This window comes from Camelina sativa, chromosome 12 (genome assembly GCF_030686135.1).
Source record: "Camelina sativa cultivar CO46 ecotype springtype chromosome 12, ASM3068613v1".
In the NCBI taxonomy this organism is placed as follows: domain Eukaryota; kingdom Viridiplantae; phylum Streptophyta; class Magnoliopsida; order Brassicales; family Brassicaceae; genus Camelina; species Camelina sativa.
The window spans coordinates 9,626,745-9,644,137 of record NC_141891.1 but is presented as its reverse complement, the minus strand read 5'-3'; the positions used below and the strand labels follow the sequence as shown (position 1 = coordinate 9,644,137).

The window sequence follows — 17,393 nt, the reverse complement described above, 5'->3', positions numbered from 1 at the left end:
TTTACTTTGACCTTGACTTTTCGTAGTCACACTCTTCACAAAAACCATCCTCTGTTTCAGGCCATCGACACTAGCCACAGAGAAGAGAAACACAAAATCAAATTTTGTTTCCTATATCGGCGATTCCCAAAGCTTCTTGATTAGCAAAAAACACAAATCAAGAAATCCCAGTTATGTCTTCTAGCGCCTCTTTCATCTTCCTTTTTCTCATCTCCTTTCTCACTAGCTTCAGAGAAGCTTCTGCTCAAGATCCCACTTACATATACCACACCTGTCCGAACACGACAACTTTCACAAGAAACAGCACTTACTTCGCCAATCTAAGAGCCCTTTTGTCTTCATTCACTTCCCGCAACGCTTCGTACTCCACCGGATTCCAAAACGCCACCGTCGGGCAAGCTCCGGAAAGAGTCACCGGACTTTTCAATTGCCTTTGGAGACGTCTCTCTGGAAGTTTGCCGTAGCTGCGTCGAGTTTTCTGTTAACGAAACCTTTACTCGGTGTCCGAACGAGAGAGATGTCACACTCTATTACGATCAGTGTATACTCAGATACTCTAACCGGAATATTCTCTCAACCCTTAACACCGATGGAGGTATTATCTTGTACAACACTCAGAATGTTACATCTAACCAAGAACGGTTCAAAGATCTGCTTTTGTCCACACTAAGTCAAGCAGCCACCGAGGCAGCGGGGAGTTCTAGAAAATTTGATGGGAGAAAGGCCAATTTAACCACGTTCCAGACTTTGTATGGATTTGTTCAGTGCACTCCTGATCTGACGAGACAAGAGTGTTTGCGTTGTCTGCAACAGACCATAAATGGATTACCCACTGACAAAATTGGGGGAAGACTTGTTGTGCCGAGCTGTAGCTCAAGATACGAGCTTTACCCATTTTACAACGAATTCGCCATTACAGTACCTTCACCACCACCAACACCACCTCCGGTGTCAGCTCCTCCGCGGCGTGGTGAGTGCTCTGTCTTCTTCCTCTGTTTTTTTTTTCCCCTGATTTCTTAAACTAGCAAATATAGATAGTTTCGTTCTTTTGACAGAGTACCGATTTGTTATTTGTGTGCCATTGTCTGATCTTGAGCAGCGAAAGGTGGGAATTCAAGTGTGTTAGTGATAGCCATTGTTGTGCCTATTATAGTGGCTGTTCTGCTTTTCATAGCTGGTTATTGTTTCCTTGCAAGAAGGGCAAAGAAGAGTTACGATACAACATCTGTATTTGATGGTAAAGATTTAAACTGATGAACGATCTTTTTAATTGGTTTGAATTTTCATTAGTATCAATGCTCAGCTTTCGTTTGTGCAACAGGAGATGATATCACAACCGCAGACTCACTGCAGCTTGATTATAGAAAAATTCAAACTGCAACTGATGATTTCGCAGCGAGTAATAAGATTGGCCAAGGTGGATTTGGTGAGGTTTATAAGGTAACTATAGTTCCCTTGAGCTGTTTACTTTTCTTGAAATTTTAAGCCAACACGTTTGGATAACGGGATGATGTTGATATAAATAACAGGGTACGTTAACGGATGGGACTGAAGTTGCGGTGAAGAGACTATCAAAGTCATCAGGACAAGGTGAAGTAGAGTTCAAAAACGAGGTTGTTCTTGTTGCAAAACTGCAGCATAGAAATCTTGTTAGGCTTCTCGGGTTTTGTTTAGACGGAGAAGAAAGGGTACTAGTCTATGAGTATGTGCCTAACAAAAGCCTTGACTACTTCCTCTTTGGTCAGTTGAATTTATTGCATTGTTTCAATGATTCTTGACACTTGGAGTTGCAAATCTTTAGAGCTAACTGTATGAATGTGCACAGACCCTGAAAAGCAAGGTCAGCTGGATTGGACTCGACGATACAAGATAATTGGTGGAGTTGCTCGAGGGATTCTGTATCTTCATCAAGATTCACGACTCACAATCATACACCGTGACCTCAAAGCAAGTAACATTCTCTTGGATGCGGACATGAATCCTAAAATTGCAGATTTCGGAATGGCCAGGATTTTTGGATTGGACCAAACCGAGGAGAACACAAACAGAATAGTCGGTACCTAGTAAGTTTATCTCATAACCTCTCATAAGTTGAAGTTTGCTGACATTCTTTTGCTAACATAGATTTTGTTATGGGTTTTAGTGGTTACATGTCTCCAGAGTATGCAATGCATGGACAGTACTCAATGAAATCAGATGTCTATAGCTTCGGAGTGTTAGTTCTTGAGATTATAAGTGGCAAGAAGAATAGCAGTTTCTACCAAACAGACGGCGCTCATGACTTGGTCTCATATGTAAGTTTAATGCCAATCAATATCTATATTTACATGAACATGGTTGCAAGTTGATTGATAGATTAACATTCTAGGCTTGGAAGATCTGGAGTAACGGGACACCATTAGAACTCGTGGATCCAACTATTGCAGATAATTTCCAAAAGAGTGAAGTTGTTCGATGTGTCCATATCGGTCTTTTATGTGTTCAAGAAGATCCTGTTGAGCGTCCAACATTGTCAAACATTGTTTTGATGCTCACTAGTAACACTATGACTTTATCCGTGCCTAGGCAACCAGGTCTCTTCTTTCAGAGTAGACTTGGAAAAGACCCGCTTGATACATTTTCAACGACCAGGTCTCTTATAGGGTCTGTTGATGATGCAACGATCACAGATTTATATCCTCGTTGAAGATGAATGATTGCCTTCATGCCTGACTCCTGAATCTTTTGGTGTTGAAAATAATTTTAAGTGTTTTGTTGTAGAATATTTTCCGTGTAATTGTACCACAAGCATGCATGAGATATATACCATTTACACGTTTCTTCTTGAAGACGTAACACTGATTTTTTTCTTTCTTAAATTAATTTTACACAATGATAAAAGCAGAGAATTTGATTCAGGTTGAAGAAAGTAAAATTAAACGTGTAAATATTGTCTTAAATTGCAGTTTTTTTCTTCCGTAAGAACTTAACAAAGAAGCGATCCTTACAGAACTGACCATAGCATTTTACAGTTAACAACATATAATTACAGAGAAACATGCAATATTTCTTATGTCCATGGAGAAAAAAAAATCAGAGGAAACATATCACTTCTTACGAACTAAATGAGGAAAAGACTTGCTAGTAGTAGACTGACCAGACTCTGATCCCTCAGATACCAGCTCCAGTTTCTTACTACGTGGGAAAAATCCTGGTAGGCGAGGCATTGGTAGAGTGACAGTGTTGCTAGTGAGCATTAAGATGATTGTTGATAACATTGGACGGTCTTCTGGATTTTCTTGAACACACAAGAGCGCGATATGGATGCATCTAGTGACTTCATTACTCTGATAATTCCTTCCAATGGTCGGATCCACCAGCTCTAATGGTGACTTGTTCCTCCATAGCCTCGAAGCCTAACACAATGAACAATAAAGAACCTTGAACATCTGTGTAAAAATGTCAAAATGTTGAGAGCTGAGGACTAAATGCTCACATAAGTGACCAAGTTTCCAGCAGTACTAGTTTCATCCATCTGGTAGACGCTGCTGTTTTTCTTGCCGCTTATAATCTCAAGAACTAGTACTCCAAAGCTATATATGTCAGATTTCATGGAGTATTGACCATGCATTGCATACTCGGGAGACATGTATGCGCTGAAAAACATACGACACTGTTATTATGCAATAGAAAAAGATTCCGTGAACTTTGTTTTTTGTCAGCTACTGTGAGCAAAACTTACTAGGTTCCAGCAATTCTATTTGTGTTGCCTTGAGTTTGCTCCATTCCAAAAATAGTTGCCAATCCAAAGTCTGAAATTTTTGGGTTCATATTTGCATCTAAGAGAATGTTGCTGGCTTTGAGGTCACGATGTATGATTGTGAGCTGTGAATCTTGATGAAGATACAGAACCCCTCGAGCAATCCCACCAATAACATTGTATCGTCGGGTCCAGTCTAGCTGACTTTGCTTTACAGGGTCTGCACATCTCCATGTACAATCAATCACTTTAAAGGCTGAAGAAGGATCCTTAGAATAAGCAAAAAAATATTTAAGGGAATTATACCAAATAGGAAATAGTCTAGGCTTTTGTTGGGGACAAACTCATAGATCAGAATCTTTTCCTCTCCTTCCAAACAGAAACCAAGAAGCCTAACCAGATTCCTATGTTGAAGTTTTGACACAAGAACAGCCTCGTTCCTAAACTCTCTTGTGCCTTGTCCTGACATTTTCGACAGTCGCTTCACAGCTACTTCAGTTCCGTTAGAAAGCTTACCCTACACATACATTATCAGTTAAAACTTATATGAAACAAACACTATCAGTTATTACCCATAACCTATATGAACTTAGAAAAAATGGAAAACAGAGACTTTCTTACCTTGTAAACCGCACCAAATCCACCTTCACCAAGCTTATTACTCATTGCAAACTTATTAGTTGCAGCTTCGATTGTCTTAAAATCGTATACCAATGAATCTGTAGTTGAAATATCACTTTCAGCTGCAAAGAATGATTGTATTAGTTATGCTTCATGTTAGCCCTCTTGACTAAGGCCTAAGGGACAATATATGTTGATAATGAAAGGAAACAATAAAGAGGTAATTCAAAAAAAAACTAACATTCAATCTCAGTTCTTTGGTATGGTTTTCTCCTCCGGAAAAGAATAAATCCAAGAACAAGAAGTATCAAAACGGCAATAACAGTGGGAACGGTGATCGCCACAACAACTCCAGCTGAGATTCCTTTGCTATCTTCTCACAACACATAAGAAAAAAGTTGTCATAATATATTTCAGTTTTGTTACAATCATAGTTCTTTCTCAGTTGGAAGACTTACTATCGTCAGTCGTGTTGACTTCATCACCTGCAGGTTGTGGCACAGGCGGAGGAGGAGGAGGAGAAGGGACCGTAATATTATCAAAAGCTTTGGAGTATACATAAAATTCCCACCGGAAAAAACAGCTCGGCCGCAGAATAACGCCTCCTCGATTTTGTCTACAGCATGACTGGTACTCATCTGCGCTTCTTTTCAGACAATGTTCACAATCACGAAATGAAAGATCTGGCGTGCATTGCATCAATGCATACATATCCTCGAATGTTGTCAAGGTTGCAATTTCAGCTGAGTAATGGTTATTACTAGACGATGGTGTGCTTTTGGCTGTGGAGGCTGTAGCAATCATACGAACCATTAAATCTTCCCATATTGTTGTGAACCGATCTGTTAGATTTGAGTTGATAACTCCAGTGTTGGTAAGCAGTAACTTCGGGTCAAGATCTGCAGATCCAGAGAGAGAAGTGTTGGAGTAACGCACATAGCAAAGCGTGGGATCACCTGGCCATGAATACGCTTCTGTTTGGTTAGGACAATTCTTTAAAAATTCATCAGACGCTTTCTTGATACAATCAGAACAGTCTTCTGATTTTGATCCTGGGATGCACATCCCAACTGCGTAGACACGGTTCGGTTCTTGTCCGATCGAACCGTTGTAGTATAAACCGTCTTGGGCCGTGACATTAGAAGGAAGAGAAGAGAGTATGAGACGGCGATTTACGTCGTAAGTACTGTTAGGTCTGAAAGTCCCCTTGTTCTCCGTGCATGTTTGTGCTGAAACTGAAGCAACACCGAAGCTTATGAGGACAAAACAGAGGATTGAAAACAGAGTCCTCCTCTGTTTCATTGTTTCTTCAAGGTTTTCGTAAAAGCCAAATCTTTGTGTTTAGTGTTTATGCATCTGTCCGTTTCTTACCAGTTTAAACAACAACATAGAAGTTTCTATTCCAAATTTCTAATATTGAATTCGTCAACTATCAACTTGATAAATAGTGCACGGTCCTTTGAATTTGCTACATACACGGTCATAAAAACGAGTATCATAGTCAAAGTCAATGATATTTTCTTTGTTCACATAAAATAATAGGGATATCAAACCCAGTGACGTATGGAGTGATGGAGAGGAACAAGATAAGTATTAAACTTAATTGTCAATGTCATTGAAGGTTACGCAACTAAACCAGTTTTCGTATATAATTAAGTGGGCATTTCGGTTTAAGTTCGGGTTCGGTTTGGGTTCGGTTCGGTTCGGTTCATTCAGTTTTGGTAAAACTCTAACCAAACTCAATCGAAGTTCGGTTTGGTTTGTAGTTGGATCGGTTTATGTTTGGTTTGGTTCGGTTCAGTTCGGTTTTAGTTTGGTTCAGTTTTAATTCGGTTTAAAAATCAATTAATGTAACAAAATAAAATTGATTATGGTTTTATAATAGTTAATTAATCAAATAAATTTGAAAAGTTAGAAAATTAAAATTAAATACCTAATATTAAATATAATTAAATCTATATTTATATTTAGGTTTTATTAGAAAAGTTAAAATAAAGTAAAACAGAAACCAAATGCAAGTGGTAATAGGTAAAAAATCACATATTTATAAATTTAATAATATTATTAATTAATTTAAGAAACACATTGGGTTATCGGTTCGGTTCGGTTGAACCATTTAGGTTGAGAAGAAACATAACCGAATGGTTGGAGTGTAGGATTGGGTTTGGTTTGGGTCGGTTTGAGTTCGGTTGGTTCGGTTCGGTTTAAATGCCCACCCCTAATATTATAGACTTGGAGAAAACCTCTGGTTTGGTTCATGCTGCTCAGACTTTGAATAGGACCTATTAAGTCATAAACCGGTTTGGTTTAATAGGACTGGTTTTGAAAGAAATAGGTGGTTAGAATGTTGATTTGGGTTCAAGTTTGAGAATAAGAAGGGAAATACAGGTTTACTTGGTCAAAAGAAAAAAAAAAGTCTCTAAAGTTAAGTTTGGTTAAAAGCTCCAAATATGAAAGAAAAGAGATATTAAATCTTGTTATAGTCTCCTAGAATCAAAAAGAAAAGAGTAAAGAAAAGTCAATTAAGATTGGAAGTATAGCAAATAAAAAAAATAAGAAAGAAAGAGACCTAGTGTTTAAAATAAAGAGTAGTTTTGGAGATTTACAAAAAGAATAAGACCAGAAGTTACAAAGGGACTTTAAGAACTTAAAGTCTAGTTTTTGGGTTGAAAAGAAAGAAAAGAAAGATGAGAAAAGTGTATGAAAAGTGTCTAGGTGGGTAGAACATCAAGAGCTAAGCTTTGTATGCCTAAATTGTTCTCAATCTTAGATTGCTTTCACCTTCTTATTTGAGAGTAAACCACCTAAAAACGCCTTTCCTCTTAAACCAATTGAGCTTAATTTTTTTTCCATTTGCAAGATTGCACCAAACACTTCAATGAATGTGAAAAAGATGTTCAATAGGATTGCAAGTCTTTGCCAATAGATAGAAAGTGAACTAGACTGGTGCATTGTGATAAGCTAAGAAAAATATTTGTAAACACTTTGATTGATCTTAGCACCATTGAATTGCATTTAAGTACTATGGTTTGAATCCTTTGTCTCATGCTCTTAGGTTCTGAGTCCCATTTTTAAACCTCTCTCCTATGTTACCACTTGGTTTTTGCTAGAGGACTAGCAAGAGATAAACTTGGGGGAGTTGATATACTCTACATTTACTTTCATGGTTGTTATGTTCCATTATATTGTGTTTCACTAGTATTTTCATTGTGTTTTGTTGCATTTAGTGTCCAAGTGAGTCTTCTTACATTTTAAAGTTTCCATAGTGTTTTTGTCTATGGTTTGGTGTGTGTTGTGTGTCTTTTGAACCATTTCAGATTTATATAATGGAAGACACACATTTGGATGGAAACAAGATAATTGATGATTCGGAACCAGTCTGCAGTCCCTCAAAGATCGACTCATATGAAGACCTTTCCTTTGGATTTAGCTCCAGAGTTCTACATCAAAGTTATTTAAATTGAGTAAGATTTTCAATGGAGGTGATTTCAGGTCAATCGGATGTGCATGTAAAATGATATACCAGTTTTAGTGAACGTATATACAGCCAGAGCGAAGACTGGAGCCACCAGACAAAACGATCGACCATTTGGTCGATCGTGTGGTCGATCAACTGGAGCTAGACTTGAACAGACCCGCAGACTTCAACAATCGACCATTTGGTCGATCAAATGGTCGATCAACCCGAGCTGGACTTGACCAGACTTCTGAGACTTGACCGTCAACCAAGCGATCGACCAATGGTCGATCAAACATTATTTTTGGAACCAAAAACCGGTTTATTCCGGTTTTCTTTGATTTGTTTTATTCCAATCCGGTTTAGTTTCCTATTTTCTTAGAAATACACTAACTCCTCATTAGGAGAGACCATATTTTGTTTTAGCAGTTTTGAAGGTTCTTAAGCTTGTTTATTCTAAGTTATTGGATTTTTTTGTTGATTTTCAAGTTACCAATAGTAATTTCTCCTTTATCTTCTCTAATATACAATCTCTAATTATGATTTCACAAGGATCAAACCTCTACCTTTGTGTGATCATGATCATGAGTGAGTAGATCTTTTCGAACTTTGGGCTTGCTAGATGATTGATCTTTGATGTTTAAGGCTTTATTTACATATATTATTTCTTGTTTAGTGATTATAATGCTAGATTAACCTTAATTATGTTAACTCTAGATATTAGGACTTCTTTGCCCATAAGGTGTTTGATGAAATTCCTGAACTAAACTATTCAAGAGCTTTGCATTCTTAGCCAATAGAAATTGATGATTAGAGTGCTTAGACTTGATTATAATGCATTTTTATTTTGTGACTGCCTTTGGAAATTGTTGATGATTACTTTATTAGCATAGGATCTCAATTATAGAAGTGAATTGATTTGCATTAGTGTTCTTACCAAAATATTTTTCTTGATTGTTTGCTTAGACATCTAGGATTTTATTAGCTATTTCCCAAGTCATTAACCTTGCCCAAGGTTCATTTGTTTAATCTTAATTTAAAGCAGTTTAAAGTTTGTTTTTTCCTTGCTTTGTCTTTTGTTTAAATTTGCTTGTTAGTTAAGTTGTTATATAAAACCAATCCTTTTTTATTAGCTTAGATTAAGATTCATGTGTACTGTTGATCATTGCAAACGGAGATATAATTTAATTGATAAAAGTACTACATCATGGCACAGTCACAAGAGGTTCTGGAGGAGGAGAAGCCACCGTAATATCATCAAAAGCGTTGGAATACGTATACAAATCCCACCGCAAAAAGCAGCTTGGCCGCATAACAACACCTCCTTGCCTCTGACCACAACATGACTGGTAGTCATTTGCGCTTTGTCGCAGACAATTTTTACAGTCACGAGAAGAAAGATCCGGTGTGCATTGCATCAAGGCATATATGTTCCGGATAGGTGTCAAGGCTGCTGAATCAGCTGTGTAATGGTTATCACTGGAAGAAGGTGTGCTTTTGGCTGTGGAGGCTGTACCAATCATACGAGCCATTAATCCTTCCCATATTGTCGTGAACTCTGTTAGATTTGAGTTGATATCTTCAGTGTTGGTGAGCAGTGAGCGCGGGTCAAGATCTGCAGATCCAGAGAAAGAAGTGTTGGAGTAACGCACATAGCAAAGCGTGGGATCACCTGGCCATGAATACGCTTCTGTTTGGTTAGGACAATTCTTTAAAAATTCATCAGACGCTTTCTTGATACAATCAGAACAGTCTTCTGAAGTTGATCCAGGGATGCACATCCCAACTGCGTAGACACGGTTCGGTTCTTGTCCGATCGAACCGTTGTAGTATAAACCCTCCTGAGCCGTGACGTTGGAAGGAAGAGAAGAGAGGATGAGACGGCGATTTACGTCGTAAGTACTGTTGGATCTGAAAGTCCCCTTGTCCTTCGTGCATGTCTGAGCTGAAACTGAAGCAGCACCGAAGCTTCTGAGGACAAAACAGAGAATTGAAAACAGAGTTCTCTGTTTCATTGTTTCTTCAAGATTATCGTTAAAGCCAAATCTTTGTGTTTAGTGTTTATGCATCTGTCCGTTTCTTACCAATTTAAACAACAACATAGAAGTTTCTCTCCAAAATTTTCTAATATTGAATTCGTCAACTGTCAACTTTATTTATATTTTGACAGTTGACGAATTCAATTTAAGAAAATTTTGGAGAGAAACTTCTACATAACATGTGAATTTGCTACATACATGGTCACAAAATCAAGTGTCATAGTCAAAGTCAACGTCAATAGGTAAAAGTCAATAATATTTTCTTCGTTCACATACTATGATAACGGATATCAAACCCAGTAACGCATGGGGTGATGGAGAGGAACAAGTCAACAAGATAAGTAATTAAACTAAAGTGTTCATTGGTTGTTACGCAATTAAACCAGTTTTGGTATATATTATAGACTTGGAGAAAACCTCTGGTTTGGTTCAGGCTGCTCAGACTTGGAATCGTATAGGACCCTGTTAAGTCAATAAACCGGTTTGGCTTATCATACAAACATGTGACACAGGAACAGGTCAAATTTTTGAAGCCAATAAATACAAATGTGTATATGATAAGAGTTCGTACATAAAGTTTAATTGAACTGGTCCAATTTCTCAATGGAACATCAAATTCAACGAGGTTCAAGATCTGTAATGGTTTTGATAGTTTGTGGATCGGACCTGATCGTACATTGGATAGACTCGACACCATCTCGTTCTTGGTTACCTCTATTTGGAAAAAAGAATCAAGGTGGCTGAGCCGCTGAGGAACGGGTAAATTGAGGGAAGTGTTAGTGAGCATTATCATTATTGTCGACAAGCTGGGACGATCTGTTGGATCTTCTTGAACACATAGAAGTGCCATGTGGATGCATCTTGTCACTTCTTCGGTTTGACAGTTCTCTGAAATGGTTGAATCTAGGAGTTCTAATGGTGACTCGCTTCTCCACAATGTCCAAGCCTGTAACACAATCAACCAAGAAGTTCTATTAAATTAATCACAGTTAAGCATTTGATCATCTAACAAGAAGTTCTTCTTTTGTACTCACATATGTGACCAAATTCTCTACTCTAGTTCCTGAATGGTGGCCGAATCTGTTACTTCAACCGCTAATAATCTCAAGAACTAAAACTCCGAAACTGTAGATATCAGAATTTGTTGAGAATATGCATACAACACATATTCTGGGGGCATGTAACTGCTGCAAAAAAGCAAAAAATCTGAAGTACATAAATGGCGAAAAAATATTTTTGAAGCTTTGGTAAACATCAAGACTTAAGAGTAATACACATATATCGTGTCCCAACTATTCTGTTTGTATTAGCCCCACTTTGGTCGATCCCAAAAATTCTGGCCATTCCAAAATCAACAATTTTCGGGTTCATATTGGCATCTAGGAGAATGTTTTCTCACTTTAAGACCATGATGTACGATTGTGAGCCGTAAATCTTGATGAAGATAAAGAATTCCTCTAGTGATTCTTAGGCCTGGGCATAAAAACCATACCCGAATACCCAACTCGGAACCCGACCCGAAAACCGGGTTCGGGTTAGGTATGGGTTTGCCTATAAAATCCTATTGGGTTCTATTTTTCAATACCCGTGGGTTCGGGTTAGGGTCGGGTAATACCCAGTACCCGTTTGGATACCCATCAACCCGAACCTATAAACATATTTATAATATTTACCATTAATATAATGCAATTATCCAAAATTATAATTATAATTTTGAATATTTCATTTAGTTTTATACCTAAATATCAAAAATAATCAAAATATCTAAAATAAATTGTTACATAAGTCAAAATTTAGATAAATTTAATTAATTTTAGAGATTTTTTTTCGGGTACCCGGTAGTTCGGGTGCTAATCGGGTTCCAAAATTTGTAACCCAAACTGACCTGAACCCGATAGTACCCAAACCAAACCGAACCCATATATCTAAAAATACCCAATAGATTTTATTTTTCTAAACCGGTTTACCCGAATCCGAACGGGTAATACCCAAACCCAAACGGGTTACCCGAATGCCCAATATGCTAGTTATTTATAAAAATACCCAATGGGCATTCAGGTAAATTAAAGCTCAATACCCAATGCCCAATAATGCCCAGTATTTGATCTATGAGATTTTTCAAACACTAAATTAAAGCTCCTTTGAGCATCATGGTACGTACAAACTTATGTGACATGTATAATAATAATAATATACATGCAAACATAGAAATATTTGTCTATGGTCTAAACGTAGCTTCTTTGTCTCACCTTTTCTGGTAATGGCATCTCTTTATGTTTACGTATAAATGTATAATATAAAAAGAAAGAGATCAAATATTTCTATGTTTACATCATAAAAAAATAATAATGAACATAAAAAGAAAGAGATCAAATAAATTGGAAATAAATATAGAAAAATAAAAGAAAAGATAATATTATAAGATATAGAAATCAACCATAGATCTATATAGAAAACAAAGAAGGAAGTCATGAGATTATTTACAAAAGTTGTCCAACCAAGTTTACAAAGTCATATTTATGTTTGACTTATGATTTTCTTTCCATACCTCTCTAGTCAGAAAACTGTTAATTGTAATTCTTAATCTAGTCGTATTATTTATGATAGAGATAATGTATTTGAAAACTGATCCAATCAAATGACTCCATGCAATATTGAGTTTGGTCTATGTATTTTTCTTCTTTGTTTGATCTGAAGCTGTTGCAATATTGAGTTGAAAAAAAAAATTAACATTTTAACATGTAACTAATAATTGACATATGGAGAAGTAGAGTGAGAAACGTTTCTTCCCCTAGTAATTTTAGAAACGTTTCTCTTCCTTCCTCTCTCTTTTTTGTATTTTTTATTACTTTTTAATAAAAGAATTTATGGAAGTAACAACCAGTAATAATAGTTTTAATATGTTTTAACCAGTTATCTCACCCCCTTCCTCCTCACGTGGGTCTGGGTATGCATTTTTCTTTAAAAACACTAGTTTAATTTTGTTTAGTCTATAAATTTATGTTATAAATGGTTCCCCCTTCCTTCTTTAATTCTCACATGATGTTATAAATATGGGATTATTAGATTTAAAAATAATAAATAAACATCCTTAAAATGACAACCTACGCTATAACACTAGTTTGATGGCAGCAGAGTTTGAGAGAGATAGAGCCATAGAGGTCCCCCTTTACCTCAGTTGTTATAAGAGAGAGGTCCCGCTTACCTCCCAAATACATTTCGTTTCCTCGTAAAAATAGATCAATTTTACTACATTTTTGTAAAAGAAGTTGTGAGAAGATTAATAAAGGTTTCATAAAAACAGAAAAAAAGAAAAAAGTATCTCTGAAACTCTTTTTTTTTGCCTTTCTCTCGCAGATTTTCATTTATTAAAGACACATCAATCAATGTTCTCAAATTCGATCGACCTTATAATCTGATAATATCTTTGAGTTTTAGATCGAATTTGGGTAAATATTGAACCAATATACTTATTTTAACAAAATTATGGTGGGAAAATGAAAGAGAATTTAAAAAAAATGGTTGAAGAGCGAAGATCTGCGCCGTAGGGTTTCTAAAAAAAATTGGGGAAGAAGATGACTTTGGTGATTAAGAATATTCACTTATTGGGAAAAAGTAAGATTCGAACCCTTATCCTCTCCACACTTGAGTTTATTTGTAACTACTGTGCCACTTAGATGTTTTAACTTATTTTTTGCTTTTTAGTTTACATAATGAATAATAATTATATGTGTTATTATTATTATTATTATTATTATTATTATTATTATTATTATTATTATTACTATTATTATTATTATTGATATTATTATTATTATTATTTTGCGTGTATTTGTTTTTTTTTTAAACGTTCTTCACTTATGTACGTATAAAAGGCAAAGATCTCATCTTTTATGTTTTCTTACTTCAGATTTTTCATTTATAATATCTATGGTATTAGACCAAAATATAAATTTTGTATTTTATTATTCATAATATATGAATCTTTCAATTTACAGTATGAAACAATAAGTTTTATATTTACGTGCTTCCTTTTTTTTCATTTAAAAAAAAAATATATTTACTAGTGTAACTAATAACAATATTCATATTTGTTTTTATGAATGGTTTCAGGATCAGTTGTTTTGGGTTTGGCTAAGGATTACTATTAATAAAAGGACAATTTGAGCCCTGTGAGAATGTCCACCTCAACCAAGTTCACACTTATCTTAGAGCATGTCACATAAGCAGCAAATATAAGAAAAAACCCAAGAAAACAAGTAAAAAAATTCGATTAAATTTTTCCTTTAGATTCTTCGTCTTCCCCTCTTAATATTGATCATAAATTTTTCGGATTACAAAACCGAAAAGCCTCACCTATTATTGAAAACAACAAACCAAATCAAGGGTACTTAATTTGACGAGCATAGACGATGAGTGATTGGATATAACGAAATGAAACGACAGCCCTTATGGTCATTAGTCGTACCAGAGAGATGGCGATGAAAACCCTCGAAAAGTTCCACATAAACTCAAGGTAAAACAAAGTCTGCAATTGCCCACAAAAACATCATTATGCTTCTTTATCTTTAATAATAGGTTAATAGTAGTTTGTTTAAACTTTAGGGTTTCTATCTACCTTTTGGAGTTTGAGGTTATGTATTGATAAGTAATCTTACATGATATATATGTTTTTCTGAGTTTATTGCGGTTGTTCTGTTTTGAAAGTGATTTGGCGTGCTATTATTTTTGTTTATGAAAGACCTAAATAAAGAAAAGATACATCGTTGTTCATTTCTTTTTCTGCACTTCAAAGTCTAGATACCAATAAGAAAGAATATGTGGTTGCGTTATATGAATAGTTTATCCAAATATTTAAATTGTGTTTCATATAACTTGTGGATTGTGCTTTCATTCCTTTCTGAATCTGTCAAAGAAAAGGACGGACATGTTCATGTTGAAGATTGAGTCTTCGATTAAACCTGCAAAGAATAAGAACAATCATTGTGAGGCAAAGAATGAGAAGAAGAAGAATCACAAAAGATTGGAATTAAAGCGACCGTAGAAGAAGAAGATGCAGAGAGGAGTCAACTACAAGAAAAAAACAATGTCAAACAATAAGACAAGTGAAACTGTCGTGACTTAAGTTAAGACAATAAGAAGTAATTGGGCTAATTGTTTAGTTAGACTCAAATGAGTGAATATGTTGTGTTAGTTAATGTCTAAAATCTAAGTGCAGTTTTTGATGCAGTGCAGTCTAAGCATGAGTAGGTGTGGCTTGTGTAAGAGCCTAGGATCTAGAAGTAAGGTCTAGAGTATGGGTGCAAGTAGAAGATGTATGTGCATGGATTGTAAGAGACATCCAAGCTAATACAGTATAGTCTTTATGAGTACGTACAATGTTTTCTGCCTCTCTAGAATAAAGAAACTAAACGAAGTGTAACAAAGAGAGAACAAGGAAAAAAACCTTTGAGAGAGAAACAAAGGCTAAAAGTGGGAATATCAACAGTTCAACACACCTAGAGAATTAACACAAAATCTAAATGATTCTTATATTTGGTTATAATCACACATGCCACCACTCAAGAGAATAAATAAGAAAGCTCAAACTGTTCACCAGATTGTGCTGTAGCCTACTTATTATCTCCATATGAACGTATCTCAGTCAATTGTGTTATGAGAATTCCTCTTTATATTTAGCGTGTTTTGATATTACATTCAACGACACCTTAGATAATAGTCGAGTGACCATCAACAATAACTCAATTCCAAAGATATACAAAATTCAAATATTATATATTACTTCATATTTCATACGGTAATTTTTTCTTTACCTCAAATAATACGCTTGGTTATAATGTCAGATACAAAATAATGTAACTTTTACATATAATACAAAAAATTAATTTAGATTTTATAAATAAACTAGCTCAATTGTCAAATGTCTTTCCGGGCGTAGCTTGGATTTTCACAGTCATCATCATCATCTCGAAAGAGAAGACAAACCTCTGTGACCTTTAAGCAGCTAAAAAAAACATGGATGCATTCATTTACACCTTCCAAAACAAGGCAACCTTTAATTACAATAATCCAAACAATAGAAAAAAAAATTAACAAACTAAAATAGAAAAAAAAAATAAACAAAAAACAAAAAAAAGAAACAAAATACAAAACCAAAAGGCCATGCCTCAAAACAAAATTTACAAACAAAATGTAATCAAACACATTACAGAAATTTTAAACAAATCATTTTTTAAAAAATATATATATATATATATATATGTAGATATACATTAACTAACCACGAAATATAATAACAACAAAACATAATGAAAAAGTATAACTATGCAAAAAAAAAAGAAATCTTCAGATGTAATAAACCCTAATATATATGGAAACAAATCTTCAGATGTAAAGCAACCAACAACAAATAAAAACAAAACAACATTCCAATTATATAGTTTTTATGTAAATAAGCGTGAAACAAAACTGCGCGTAGCGCGGTATAATCTCTAGTATACAAAATGAGGAACTACGTAGTGGAAAATTTGGAAAATTTGATTGAAGTTCAAAGGCACCGTCAAGAAATCAAATTACGTGAAGTGCTTAGGCTTCAAATGCCTTTACTTAATGAGTGGTCATAATTAGACGCAAAAAACTCGGAAGCGTTGAGCAAGCTAACTGAAAACTCCATGCTTTGTCTGTCCGTTTACCCCTCCCCTCGTACATGGTGCCACGGTTAGATAATATTATTTCTTTTGGAAAACAAATTTGTTTATAATGTTTTTGCTAATGAAAAAGATTAATCATGTGGAGGTTATAGATAGATGTGGTGTCCATACATGAAGAAATGATCATAGCTATAGACAGTGCCGGCCACAGATACAAGCAAAGCAAGCACTTGCTTGCGGCCGGTAATTTAATAAAAAAAAATTCGGCCTGAAATTTATTTAAAGTATAGGTAGTCTAGTGGTTGTGTTTAGGTAACTCTCTCTTTGACTTCCCAGGTTCGATTCCCCAAACTTTTAACTGTCCAACTTTTTTTTTTTCCGTTTCTATGCAAAAAAATCTTATATTTTCCTTTTTATATAAAAATATATATATCTTATAAATTATTAGTGTTTAGAAAACGAAATAGGAAAAAAAATCAATTAACCCTACTACCCTAGACAATTTGTCGATCATAGGTTCTCTTCTTCCTTATTCCTTCTTCCTTCTTCCTCTACCCTGTCTACTGAACATCTTTTCTCTCCTTGTTAAATATTATCTATTTCTTTCTCTGGTTTTGAATTTACTAATCCTTATTGTTCTTAAATAATCAATTTTGTCTCTGGATCCTATACCTATTTAAGAATTCATCTTATAAATTTGGATTTTATTAGTTAATCTTTTTCTTTTTTATTGTGATTATCTATGACATAGTTTTAACGTTTTGTGACCAGTGCGGCATTGCCCCATATTCAATTATATAAATATTGTTGTGTGGTGTGCATCTTAGTTACATTCTTCTTCATACATCTTTATTTGTGCTAACTTTTAATATATTTTTTTCAGTAAG

General features: G+C 35.1%; 2 protein-coding genes and 1 pseudogene across 3 annotated transcripts; 1 reads left to right on the top strand and 2 right to left on the bottom strand.

Moving 5' to 3' along the window:
* On the top strand, positions 1–2,064 carry LOC104731164 (cysteine-rich receptor-like protein kinase 10; annotated as a pseudogene). Its single transcript, XR_015575529.1, has 5 exons — positions 1–970; positions 1,100–1,237; positions 1,322–1,440; positions 1,530–1,740; positions 1,826–2,064. The product of XR_015575529.1 is annotated as a cysteine-rich receptor-like protein kinase 10 (transcript).
* An 850-nt stretch (positions 2,065–2,914) lies between these two features.
* LOC104731163 (cysteine-rich receptor-like protein kinase 11) lies at positions 2,915–5,818 on the bottom strand. Its single transcript, XM_010450450.3, has 7 exons — positions 4,819–5,818; positions 4,602–4,733; positions 4,361–4,482; positions 4,046–4,256; positions 3,722–3,959; positions 3,476–3,635; positions 2,915–3,395 (listed from the first exon to the last, which is right to left on the bottom strand). Exons 1-7 carry the CDS (start codon positions 5,660–5,662, stop codon positions 3,087–3,089), a joined length of 2,016 nt encoding a protein of 671 aa, XP_010448752.2. The 5' UTR covers positions 5,663–5,818; the 3' UTR covers positions 2,915–3,086.
* Positions 5,819–8,922: 3,104 nt separating this feature from the next.
* LOC104733358 (cysteine-rich receptor-like protein kinase 11) lies at positions 8,923–9,941 on the bottom strand. The gene has a single exon (XM_010452938.3). The coding sequence runs from the start codon at positions 9,830–9,832 to the stop codon at positions 9,023–9,025; it is 810 nt and encodes a 269-aa protein (XP_010451240.2). The 5' UTR covers positions 9,833–9,941; the 3' UTR covers positions 8,923–9,022.
* Between the last annotated feature and the right edge of the window lie 7,452 nt (positions 9,942–17,393).